General features: G+C 41.6%; 1 protein-coding gene and 1 pseudogene across 1 annotated transcript; both read left to right on the top strand.

Moving 5' to 3' along the window:
- The first annotated feature begins 3010 nt into the window (after positions 1 to 3010).
- Positions 3011 to 6714, top strand: LOC119410663 (extracellular calcium-sensing receptor-like). Its single transcript, XM_037677548.1, has 8 exons — positions 3011 to 3117; positions 3478 to 3772; positions 3875 to 4164; positions 4340 to 4635; positions 4989 to 5194; positions 5305 to 5526; positions 5625 to 5748; positions 5816 to 6714. Exons 1-8 carry the CDS (start codon positions 3011 to 3013, stop codon positions 6712 to 6714), a joined length of 2439 nt encoding a protein of 812 aa, XP_037533476.1.
- Positions 6715 to 9182: 2468 nt separating this feature from the next.
- LOC119410919 overlaps positions 9183 to 13862 on the top strand; it is an 11350-nt pseudogene continuing 6670 nt past the window's right edge.

The following is a 13862-nucleotide window of genomic DNA, read 5'->3' as shown; positions in this document are numbered from 1 at the left end:
GTGACCACCGTGATGTACCCTATGTCCCTACGGATATATTATTAAAAAAATATATATATATATATATGTTCATGTGGGGTTTGGAATGCTTCTAGACACAAATTTTAAAATTGTATACTGTTCTGAAAGCCTACGTATTGCCCCTTAAATTTAGCCACTTTTGAAGGGAAAATTCATTTGTGGGTTGAGCAGCAGAGTTAATTGTGAATTGGAAGCATCAGTAAAATCACAATGCCAAAGAGTTAATTCTGCTATAGACTTTTGTTTTGAGCTTGTGGTACCTCAGGTGCAGACTGTCAGGTGACTGACTGACGCCTGATTGTCAGCACCTGCTAGCAATTTGTTTCAATCCCATATCTTCACACTCTGGGTCCAGTTAATTATACAATTCAAACATCAAAAGCATAATGAGTTGTTTGGCAGTGCCAGAGAGTTGGCAAGTAAAAACAGTCTCAACTATCGGTTAACTCAAGAATCTGGTTACTTCACCTCAGAGCTTTGTTTTCTTTGAAAATCAAAGTTTATTTAAAAAAATTATTTGTACTGTTTTGCCTTGCCAGTTGCTAATGCAGGGTACAAAACTCGTCTCTGACTCTAGTTTACTGTTCTTTATTTTGTAGTTCTGCAGTGAATTCATCTTCCCCAAAGTTTTACCATTTTAACATTGTGGTGCTCTGTGCACATAAATACTCCAACTACTGCTAAACTATAGCAGAAAATATGAATGTGTACTAGATGATATGACTTGTTTCAGACAACAAAGTTCATGCTTGTAATCATTTTCCTTCCCCTCTTTATGAATTGAACATTTGTATAAAAATAAAGACAGCTGTGATGACAGAACTGTACCACAAAATACCTTTTTTGTTTTAAGCAATCAGCAGAACATTAATCATAAGCTCTTTGTCATTTTAGATTGCATAACAACGTAACAATAAAATTCCAAGAAATTAAATTTCTGAAAGAGTCTAATCTTCACCACGATGTCCACCAGATAGCAGCATTGCAATACATTTGTGTGAGTCTGTTTTTCCATTTGACTTCAGTGCAGAGAATCAGAAACATGCCAACTCTGGCACAAGTCCTTTGAACAATAAGTCCGATTCTTTAAATATGAAACCAAATTCTGCTCAACTTAATCACCTTCTGGTTTTGAAATTTTATTTAGCTTTACTTTCAATATTGCTTGTTAACTTTATTTGTCACATCTCATTTTGCAATGCACACTGAAACAATGACACATTTCCCCAGCTTAAAGCAGTACTCATTAACATATGCTAAAATGAATGAATCAATGAAAATAAAAAATGAAAGAAAATGACATATTATACAATTGATGATTAAAACTATCAAGATATAAGAGATATTTAAACCACTGGTTCCTAAACTTTTCAGCTCACAACCAACAAAACAACAGTGACTGAGCTGCAACTTTTAGAGTCTTTGATTGATGCATAAAACATTGGTAACTGGCTCAATAAATCTAAGAGATGACAACACTATTTTTGTTTATGACCATTACATTTATTTTGCTCATTTGTACATTTTATTTTTCATATTATATTTATTGAAAAATATGCTATCAGCAGTCATTTTTAAATCACTATGATCTCAAGATTACCACCCTAGTGTTCGATGACCCACACTGGGGTCGTCACTCTAATTTTGGGAGCCACGGTTTTAAACAGTGATTCTTATAATCCCAGTAAAGTCACATTACAGTTAAGTTTACAATGGGACTGCAAAAAATACTTTGTATTGTTTGCAATCCCATTGTAAAACTGTTTAACTGTAAAACAAAACTGTTTGCATTGTAACTTTTTTGGATTTTTCTACCAGGATTATTGAGCATGCATCAGGATAATACTTTGTATTGCATTATATTGTAGAAAGTATTGGTTAGTCTTTCTTTTTTAAGCACATTTCAGGTAAAGGAAAAAATATTAGGGAAAATGAATCAGTGCCTTGTGATGGACTTGTGACCTGTACAGTGTACCAGTCCTCTCATACAATGACCTCTTGAGATAGGCACCAACTCAACCCTGCAACCTGCGAAGGAAAAGGGGGTAAAAGGAAATAGATAGATAGCTGGAATAATAATCAAAAACAATTCTCACTGTTCTATGATTTAAAGCAGTATGACATTAACACCAATGAAACAATGCAGACATGTTCATGTTTTTAGTATTTTACACTGCCTTGTAATCTAGCTGTTTTTTTCTACATTTCAGACTGTTGAGACTTGTGCTTTATAAATAAATTGACATTGACAGTATATGTCCACTCTTATGCAGCTTTACTCTTCCACTGTTTTGAGATTTCCATCACGACCCTTCAAAGATTAGCAGGTTTCTATCTCAGCAGGAACTTGGGCAAATATAGTGGGAACACAGACAGAGGCTCTAAAACCCCCTTTTCCTGGGTATTACCCACACTGCTAAATGTAAAATCCATTTTAATAGATACGGGTCAAATTTGACCCATAATAGCCTTAGCGTACTGACCTTTTGCAGCACCTGTGAAAAAAGCATATTTTAAAATATTTCATTTTTTTTGTGTACAGTATGTTTAGTTACTTTCTAAGAAGTCAGCAAATTTCAAGTTAATAAAATGTAATTTAAGGGATATTTAGTGCTTTCAAATTTCAAAACGGGTCAAATGTGACCAGTAAATTTAAAAACCCTTAGGTGACGACATGTTCTCCATCCTGTATCATATAATGACGTTTCAAGACAGAGCTATAAAAACCAATAAACACACACTCATACCAATAAACACACACTCATACCAACAAGGAGACAATTGAAGGATGGAGATATCAGTTTTCCTCATTGGCCTGAGACTGGCTATGTGCTGGTTTGAGATGAACTCTGTTATTGGTTTGGGTGGGTCTGTGGACAGTCTCAAACAACTGACTGAACTCTCTGAAGATGGAGCTGACAGGGTAACAACTGGGGCTTCCTCTTTGAAATGTAGCCTGCAGGGTACCACTCGTTCACCTGCTTTCTCTATGGAAGGGGACTATACTATTGGGGGGGCTTTTTCCATCCATTTTAAGGAGGACACAAAGATTTATAACTACACCACCATGCCTGAGCCACCTAGCTGCACAGGGAGGTTAGTAAGAAGTGTTGAGAGAAGAAATGTTTCGACGTATTACATTTGCACAGTGTAGAAGTGGCATACAAAGTATTTAGCTGCTTTACAAAAACTTTTTTTTTACTGTTTAGACAATTTTTGAGCATTGCATTAGTATTTATTTCTTCATAAAATGTATATTTAATATATATCTATGCACAATTCTTAAATTTTACCTGCCTATTTGTCCCCACTGGGTACCTTTTAATGTTTTGAACTGATCTCTAACGTTCAGCTTTTTCTCCATGCTTGAAAAAGTGCTTCTTTTTAAAAAAAACGTTCAATGACTTTATGCTACATCAGCTTCAAAACTGATATATTATAAATGTTTTTGCGCAGTATTAACAGTCGTGAACTACGCTTCTCTCGCACAATGATCTTTGCCCTCGAGGAGATAAACAACAGCACAGAGCTGCTGCCAGGCGTCAAACTTGGATATCAGATCTATGATGCGTGCGCCTCTGTGCCGGTGGCTATTCATGTAGCTTTTCAGGTGTCAAATGGCCTGGACCCTGTGTTTTACAAAGGCAGTAATTGTTCTCAGTCTGGTGTGGTGATGGCTGTTGTTGGAGAGTCTGGATCCACACCATCCATCAGCATGTCTCGCATCATCGGGTCCTTCAATATCCCTCAAGTAAACATTCTGACCTTTTATTGCAACTATCATTTACAAAAAAAATTATTTATTTGTTCTGCTACAAGTTTACATTATACTTATGTTGTTTGTTTTTAACAGGTGAGTCACTTTGCCACTTGTGCCTGTTTGTCTGACAAGCAGCAGTACCCAACGTTTTTCAGAACAATTCCCAGCGACAAAGTCCAGGCTGATGCTATGGCCAAATTGGTGAAACACTTTGGCTGGACTTGGATAGGTGCTGTCCGTTCAGACTCAGATTATGGAAATAAAGGCATGGCATCTTTTCTTGATGCAGCACAGAGGGAGGGGATCTGTGTGGAGTACTCTGAATCCTTCTACCGAACTGACCCACGTATCAAAATCCAGAATGTGGCTGATGTTATCCGCAGGTTTTTAATTCACACATTTTTATTGTGTATCTGGTAATATTTACATAGACCTGCATATCAGTGACTATGCGAGTGTTCATAATGTATAAAAACATATGTGAACAGGCTATCTATGTACGTGAAAATTTGTATACGTGAGTTTAATATAGGCTGTTTGAATAAATCATTGCTTCAGGTCAACGGCGATGGTCGTTGTGGCATTCGTAGCTTCTGGAGACATGAAGTTCCTGCTGGAGGAGCTGGCTCTGAAGCCTCCACCACCTCGTCAGTGGATTGGAAGTGAATCCTGGGTAACTGACCCAAACTTGATGAAATTCAGTTTCTGTGCAGGAGCCATTGGAGTTGCCATTCAGCAATCTGTCATCCCAGGACTGAGAGACTTCCTGTTGGATCTCTCTCCCACTGATGTAGCGGCCTCCTCGGTGCTTACTGAGTTCTGGGAGGATGCATTTAACTGCACACTGACAAAAAGTGAGAAAGTTAACAAAATATGGTTTGTTTAACAAAAAACTAACAAATGTGTTAATCAACACACAGTGAAACCAGTTTTTTTTTTCTACATATGTGGATTATAAAAAAGGATCACATTCTAAATTTAAACTTTTATTAATTTTTCTATTCATTACGTATATTTTTTTATGTTTGCTATATTAGAAAATTCAAACAGTGACATGCCAATGAAAGTAATCTCATATTTAGTTTTTGCAAGTTTGCCCGTTTTTTATGATTTTGAATTTAAAAATATATGTGAACTTAGAATATTGTTAGCATATATCTTTTAAGCATGAGAATGTTTTTCTCTGTTTTTTTTTGTTTGATTTTAGTTGCTGAAGCAAAAAAGAAGGCGTGTGATGGAAATGAAGACATAAAAAATCTCAACATTTCATACACTGAAACATCTGATTTTAGAATTCCTAACATGGTGTACAAGGCTGTTTATGCAGTAGCTCATGCCATTCACAATGAAGTGTGTCAGGAAAAAAAATCCATAATTGAGTGTGACAAAAAGTCTGCGTTAGAGTTGAAGCAGGTCAGTATAAATGAAAAGATTATACATTTTTTATAACTTAAACTTAGTCCATTTTGCATTGTTTTTGTCACCTTCTCTTTTTTCTTTCTTTCTTTCGAGGTGTTTTTCAGATTGTTGCCACACTGAAAATGGTAAACTTTTCCCAAAATGGTTATCCTGTGTCCTTTGATCAAAATGGGGATCCCGTGGCTTTTTATGAACTGGTCAACTGGCAGAAGAGTGAGAGTGGAACCACTGAGTTGGTAACAGTAGGATACTATGACGCATCGCTGCCAAAAGGACAGGAGTTTAACATCAATAGGAATCTAACCTGGGCACAGAGCGGAACACAAGTAGAGTCTAATGAGAAATAATCAGCATATTTTACATTTGTAAAATGATCCTAAATGCAATAGAGATTAAAAAATATTTTACTTTGTGTCTGTAAAAGGTACCGGTTTCTGTCTGCTCTGAGAGTTGTCCTCCAGGAACTCGTAAAGTGTTGCAGAAAGGAAAACCCATCTGCTGCTATGATTGCATACCATGTCCTGAAGGAGAGATCAGTAATATGACAGGTAAGCAAATATATGTCATTCATGTTTATCAATTAAATGTTGCTGACAGTCATTACTTTTTTTTTAGATTCTACTGACTGCTTCTCATGTCCCAGTGAATTTTGGCCTAATTTGGAAAAAGATGCGTGTTTCCCCAAACCTGTCGAGTTTCTTTCATTTGATGAAGTTCTTTCAATCATCCTGGCAGCATTATCTGTTAGTGGAGCCTGTCTAGCCATCATAACAGGGGTTATTTTTTTTCATCACAGAACAACTCCAGTTGTCAGAGCCAACAACTCTGAGCTGAGCTTCCTGCTGCTCTTCTCTCTGACTCTGTGTTTTTTATGTTCATTAACTTTCATTGGAGCTCCCTCTGAGTGGTCCTGCATGCTGCGACACACAGCTTTTGGTATCACCTTTGTTCTCTGTATCTCCTGTGTTCTTGGAAAAACTGTAGTGGTTTTAATGGCCTTCAAAGCTACACTGCCAGGTAGTAATGTCATGAAATGGTTTGGGCCTCCACAACAAAGGATGACTGTAGTGTTTTTCACATTTATTCAAGTTTTAATTTGTACAGTTTGGTTGATTCTCAGTCCTCCTTTTCCAAAGAAAAATCTGACTACATACAAGGAGAAGATCATCCTGGAATGTGCATTAGGCTCTGCTGTTGGCTTCTGGGCTGTGCTCGGGTACATTGGCCTGTTGGCTGTTTTTTGCTTTGTGTTAGCTGTTCTAGCTCGAAAACTACCTGATAATTTTAATGAAGCCAAGCTGATAACCTTCAGCATGCTGATCTTCTGTGCAGTGTGGATCACCTTCATCCCAGCATATGTCAGCTCTCCTGGAAAGTTTACTGTGGCTGTGGAGATATTTGCTATTCTGGCCTCCAGTTTTGGACTGATATTGTGTATTTTTGCTCCAAAGTGTTTCATCATAATACTACAACCTGAGAAAAACTCTAAAAAATATTTAATGAACAAAAACTAGTAGTGAATTCAAAATGTTTACAAGTTAGATGGAAATGTTGTAATTGGGATTAAACTTATTTCAGCAATATTTTGGGGGAATGTGTTATGTTTTTTTTTTTGACAGAATAATATAAAATATTAAAGAAAAATATGCAGTCTTTGGTGTACAGTTATTCTAATGGTTTCCTGATTTATGTGTTTACAGTGACATTTTTTGTATTTACATATGAAAAAATATTACAATTCTAAACAACATTGCCTAACTTTTGTAGTTTTCAGATTCAATTTATTATTACCATTGTAAAAGAACAAGATTCACAGACTAGGAACGTGCTTCGGCAAAAAGGTGCAAATAAATTATAAAAGACAAAAGAAAAACTTATGTACACCAATACAATACAATACAATACAATACAATACAATGCAATATTCAGAAAAACATTCAAATGTAGTAGTGCAGTTAAAATACAATGATAAATTGACTAAAGCAGAGTTATAAAGTAAAATGATTATGAGTATTCAAGAGTCCGACGGCAGAGGGGAAGCAACTGTTCTTATGGAGAAAGGTTCTGGTCCGATTACCTTCTCCACAGAGCATACAATGCGCTGCAGTCTGTGCTTGTCCCTGGCAGTGGCAGTGGCCCTGGCATACCATGCCGTGATGGAAGAGCAGAGGATGGTCTCAATGATGGTTGTGTAGAATCACACCATCAGCTTGATCTTTACTCTTGTGAAAATGTTTATGACCAGGGCTTAATTTGTAAACTGATCTATGCCGGAATGCAAATAGCAAAATTCCTGCATTTTTGGAGTATTTTAACAGGTTGTTAAACATCTACGTTTACCTACATTTGTAAACTGCTTCTGTCATGCATCCTAACAACAAAGCCCCCCCCCCCCCACACACACACACACACCCACACACACACATACACTTTACCTGATGGTTCAGAGTCAGACACTGTCCCTGCTCGTTGATGTCCGACTCCACATGTGTGTCAGGATCTGCCGTTGGGAGTGTTGAACCCAAGTGCAGGAAGATGACAAGGAGGCTTGAGGTAAAAAGATCTAAATATTTATTCTAAAAAAAAAACAAAATCAAAAGGCTGACAGGGCAGCTACTTACTGGTACTGAGAACAGATCAGAGCAGACATGACGGGAGCAAAACCAAGACACCATTGAAAGACAATTCGGAGACAAAGACAAGATGCAGAGGAACTGAATATATACACAGACACTGATTGGGACAACAACAGACACCTGCAGTGATTAACATGAGACACAGGTGAGATGGGCTGAATACAAGGAGGAAAAACAGAGCTGAACAAGAAACGTGAGGAAACAGACAGAGATGGGACAAAAACCCTACAGTACCCCCCACTCAAGTGATGGCTCATGACATCCCAAACACAAACTGCATTCAACTTGGGTGGGAGGCAGGACGAGTAGACACAGGACCAAAAGAACAAAAAAAACGGCAGGAATAAACCCTGGGAAACACAAAAAACAAAGACCCCAGATCCCATCCCAGAGTCAAGGTGGACGGTCAGGATAACATTCAGGGCAGGACCATTACTCAGGAGGGTGACCAGGTGACCATCCTTAATGAGACAAGAGATTAGGGGGCAGCCAGGAAACCATCCACCCTCAGACCATGGTTTCAGTGAGTGACCAGGGGACCGTCCCTTCCTGGGTAGTAGAGGAGTCCATCTCTGCCTGCCCGGACTCAGGTAGATGAGGACCTCCAGTGCCAAACCAGGGGTGAGGAATTCCGCAAGCAGGTCGGGAACGAAGAACACAAGCGAGCTGGGGACGAAGACCACAGGCGAGCCTGGAGCGAGGACCTCCAGAGACGAGCCAGGAGCAGAGACGTCAAAAGACTGACCATGGGTGCAGCAAGGCAAGGACCCTGAGCTCTCTGCAGACTGAAGATCTTCTGTGGTAGACTCAGGAGCGAGGACCTCCGGAGACAAGCCAGGAGTGAGAACCTCTGGAGACGAGCCAGGAGTGAGGACCTCCGGAAATGAGCCAGGAGTGAGGACCTCCGGAGACGAGCCATGAGCGAGGACTTCCCGAGACGAGCCAGGAGCAAGGACCTCCGGAGACGAGCCCGGAGTGAGGACCTCAGCAGAAGAGCTGAGAACGAGGATCTCGGGTGGACCAGGAATCATAACTGCAGTAGAAGAGGCAGGAGACTGGACTGCAGCTGTAGAGCAAGGAGTCAGTGCTGCAGCTGGCAGCTGAAGAGTTGGGAGCCGAGTCCGGGGCTGCAGCCGGTGGAGATGGGTCCAGAGCTGCAACCGGAGAGTCAGGAACTGGAACCAGAACTGCAGCAGGAGAGCTGGGAATCGCTGCAGAAGCGGGGATCAAAGCTGCAGGGACAGGGTCTGGAGCTGCAGCTGCAGGAGATGGGATCAGTGCTGCTGCAGCAGGTGGTGGAGTTTGGGCTGCTGCAGCAGGTGGCAGAGAAAGAGCTGCAGCAGGAGATGGAGGAGTGTCTGCGTGGACCTCCTCGTGGCTGGGCGGACCAAAATACATCGCCACCAGAGAAGCCTGCCACCGTTCCAGCTCCTCCAGTGAGAGAGGGCTGGACTGCTCCTCCGGCAAGTGTGAGCATGGGTTCCTATCCCCCAGCGAACTCCCCCCTCACTCCTCCAGCAAGAGAGAGCCGGACCGCTCCTCTCGTGGACACGTGTACCTCCCACCAGTGAAATCTTCCGCCGTTCAACCAGCGACCGAGGGCTGGGCTTCCCCCTCACCTGTGAAGCTCTCTCCTCCCTGCGCTGGATTCTAGGAGGACCAGCAGTTCGCCCCCCTCTCTCAGACGATTGTGCGGGACAGCCAGGAGGAGAACGAGGAGGTGGTGGGCAGCGGAGTGCAGCAGCGTGACGAGCAGATTAGGAGGAGTGAGACGTAAAGGATGAGGACCCGGGTTTAATGGCCAGGCGGGCCCCGAAAAATGGATTTTTCTTTCTCTCCTCCTTTTCTCTGTCTCGTTGAGCGATTTTATCCACCTCACGGACCAAAAACTCAAACAAAGTTATCATCTTCCTGCTGGGTTCAGTAATGGTCTCGGGATTCTGTCAGGATCTGCCGTCAGGAGTGTTGAACCCAAGTGCAGGAAGATGACAAGGAGGCTCGAGGTAAAAAAAATCTAAATATTTATTCTCAAAAAACAAAATCAAAAGGCTGACAGGGCAGCCACTTACTGGTACTGAGAACAGATCAAAGCAGACATGACGGGAGGCAAACCAAGACACAATTGAAGGACAATCCGGAGACAAAGACAAGATGCAGAGGAACTGAATATATACACAGACACTGATTGGGACAACGACAGACACCTGCAGTGATTAACATGAAACACAGGTGAGACAGGGGCTGAACACAAGGAGGAAAAACAGAGCTGAACAGAAAACATGAGGAAACAGACAGAGACAGGACAAAAACCCTACAATGTGAAAGCTCCAGGTGCCTCCTCTGTCTGATCATGGCTGCTGCCTGTGGGCTGATGCCCTCGAACGACTGCCTGACTAGCTCGTTTGGCACTAACCCCCACCACTCTTTTAGGGACTGAGATTATTTTAAGAGTAGACACGGAAAAGCTACTTGAAAGGGCAGCTCTTTATGCTTGTAAGTGGCTGTTTGTAAGAGTACTACTGACTGCATCTCCTCTCTCCAAGATGGCTGCTAATTGCCACCAGCTGTTGTCCATCTCCCTGATGAGGTCCTCGACTACTTAAGGCAGCAGTCAAGTTCTACTCTTTGCTGGAGCATTGTGCTTTCCTATGGTACTTATGCTTCCAGCCTGTCTTGTGATATATAAGAGTTATTTACCTTGTTCTCTGCGTTTCCAGTCATCATGCCTCATTGGATTCCTTCAGGTCCTGGTCTGCCTTGATACTGTTCGTCGTCCTTGTGCCTGGTCCTCCAACCACTTTCCTGCCGTGCCAATTCATCTCTTTCTCTGGACCCATTTGGATTCACCTCGGTGCTCAACCAAAACCATCAAACCTGTAAGAGAAAATATAACACAATCAGCTGCGAGATTCAACCCTCCCTTCAACCCACCTGACCTTCTCCTTGTTTCCCAGGGTCTCCTGAGGACAACGTGTAACATTTTCACTTGTACATAATAAACACTGTTAAGATTTTACCTTGCGGAGTCTTGTCTCATTTCGGGTCTCATACCAATCTGGGTTTCCTGAAATCATTACAGAAATGCTCCAGCCAAGCAAGACCCAGAATGACACCAGGAGCGAGCAAGCTCCGTCCACTTCTCAGGGAGAGTGAATTGACAAACTAGAAAGCATTCTTGAACGCCTTTTGTTGCAACAGCAAACCACTCAGTCTAACATGCAAGAATTAGAAGGCATGGTGTTCTCAATTAATCAAAGACTTTCATCCTCTGCAGCACCTGTTGTTCCCCAAGAGTCCGGTGCTACCGCCCTTATCCCTGAGAGCAATCCCACGGCTCAGCAATTAGTGGTAAAATCCTCGGAGTTCTTTTCTGGAGACCCTGAGCATTGTGGAGGTTTTCTTCTTCAATGCAAGTTAGCCTTTAAGGGAGCTCCCCAACTGTACACATCCAGCGTTTCTAAGATCACTTACTTTGTCAGCCAACTCAAGGGCGAAGCACTAAGGTGGGCCAGCTCCTTCCTACTGTCTCATGATCTGGACTCTGTTCCATTTGATGTTTTCTTGAGAGAATTTTGCAGAATATTCGACTGGCCTATGCAACAAGCCAACGCCGTAAAGCAACTTCTGGGGTTACACCAGGGTCGACGACCAGTATCAGAACACGCCCTTGAGTTCCGCGTCATCGCTGCCCAAACTGGCTGGAACGAGCTTTCATTACAAGGTGCATTCCTACATTCCTTGTCAGATGACATTAAAGACCAGATCGCTTGCCACAATGAACCTAACAGCTTGGATGACCTCATAAATCTCGCTATTTGCCTCGACGAACACTTCAGGGAATGTCTACATGAGAGGAACCACAACTACCAGAAGTTCCCCACTTCCGGGTTCACGGCAGCGGCAGGTGAGCACAACGCCTACAAAAACGCTCCATTAAACTACAAGGCCCTGAGGGACTTTGTTTCCGGGTTGCCGTCTTCACCTATTGGAACAGCGACTCGCCTGCCTTCATTGCCAGAGCTGATGCAGGTGGGGTGTGCTCGTCTATCTCCGGAGGAGAGGCAGAGGTGCAGAAATTCAAACTTAAGCATATACTGTGGAAATTCAGGACATTATTTGCGCAATTGCCCATTTCGGGGAAACAAGAGTGCCCACCAGTAAAGAAAGAGATACTGGTGGGTACTTCCAATCCCTCCTCCACTTGTAGACTTACTTTAAAAACTATAATACAAACTGTACAAGATAGTCTCCCCATTTCAGTGCTGGTAGATTCAGGTGCTAAGCAAAATTTGATCAGTATAGATTTGATAAAAAAATTATCCATCCCTACTCAAGAGATCCCTCCATTGTCTATAGCTCCTCCAACCACTTGCCTGCCGTGCCAATTCATCTCTCTCTCTGGACCCATTTGGATTCACCTCGGTGCTCTACCAAAAGCATCAAACCAGTAAGAGAAAATATAATACTATCAGCTGCAAGATTCAACCCTCACTTAAACCCACCTGACCTTCTCCTTGTTTCCCAGGGGCTCCTGAGGACCAGGTGTAAAATTTTCACTTGTACATAATAAACACTGTTAAGATTTTACCTTGTGGAGTCTTGTCTCGTACCAATCTGGGTTTCCTGAAATCATTACACTGTTGTGTTTAAAATTTGTGTTTATGCAATTATTTTCAGTTTACATATCCAAGTTTCGGGCAGCACGGTGGCGCAACTGATAGAGCTGCTGCCTCTCAGTAAGCAGGTCCTTGGTTCAAACCCCGGTCCAGGGGCCTTTCTGGGTGGAGTTTGCATGTTCTCTCCGTGCATGCGTGGGTTTTCTCCGGGTACTTCGGTTTCCTCCCACAGACCAAAAACATGCATGTTAGGCTGATTGGTAACTCTAAATTGTCCCTAGGTGTGAGTGAGAGCGTGAATGGTTGTTTGTCTCGTTTGTCTCTATGTGGCCCTGTGATGGACTTGCAACCCGTCCAGGGTGTACCCCGCCCTTCGCACAGTAATTGCTGAACATGGGCACCAGCGACACCCGTGACCCAAAAATGGAATAAGCAAGTAAAGATAATGGATGGATGGATGGATAGCCAAGTTTTATTTGTTTTATTTGTTTGTCGTATTTTTTCATAAATTTATTATTAGTAAGCCTGAGAGTTGCATGATTCAAGCAAACAGTTATCGGAACGCACCCTGTCGAAATAAGCTAGTTCCAGGATCCGGCTCAAATTTAGCACTGCTTATGACTATTTCTACAAGCATTCTGTGGGGGCTTCTGCAGAAACATGGGGTGCCAGGGTAGTTTTTAAGGACTATTTGGTCCCCTTAATACTTCAGCAGGAGCGGCGTCCACATTGTTGACACACAGTTGACTCATTGTTGGTGTGGGTTGAATTTCATCAGGGTTTCATCCAAGTTCAAGTTTCATCCTTGCCTCTAATCCTGTTTGTGGTGTTCAAAAATGGTATCACAAGGCGCAGTTGTGGAAAAGAGAGTGTTTTTTGTGGGGAGGAAACTCCAGATCTCATCTTTGCTTTATGAAGATGAAGTGGTTTTGTTGGTGCCTTTGGGCTAAGACCAAGTTTCTACAAGTCTTGCTCACAAGTGGAGGTGGGATGGAGTGAGAGGTGGATGAACAGATTGGGCCTTGTTACTGACATAAATGGGACATCCAAAAATATTGAAGTAATGACAAATACACAATGTAGTTTTAAATGGTTATTTTACTTTTTAAATGTAAAGCCAGATAAAACATAAATAAAAACACACATCAAAATAAGATTTAAATAAATACATTATGGAATATATTAATGCTTAAACACTTTCCTCTAAATATGAAATAAATTTAAATAAAATTACACAAACATGCTGTAATAATTATAACTATATTATGAAATATTACAGATGTGAAGTTTGCAGCTAGTTTTCAAACCTCTGATATTTTAGGATTAGATTTTGTTCATTAAATGTTTTTTGGTGTTCTTCTCTGGCTGAAATATTATGATGAAACACTTTGGAGCAAATATACACAGTAT

This window comes from Nematolebias whitei, chromosome 6, assembly GCF_014905685.2.
Source record: "Nematolebias whitei isolate Nwh7 chromosome 6, NemWhi1, whole genome shotgun sequence".
NCBI classification, from domain to species: Eukaryota; Metazoa; Chordata; class Actinopteri; order Cyprinodontiformes; family Rivulidae; genus Nematolebias; species Nematolebias whitei.
Note: the sequence above shows the minus strand (reverse complement) of the source record. Positions and strands in the feature narration are given on the sequence as shown.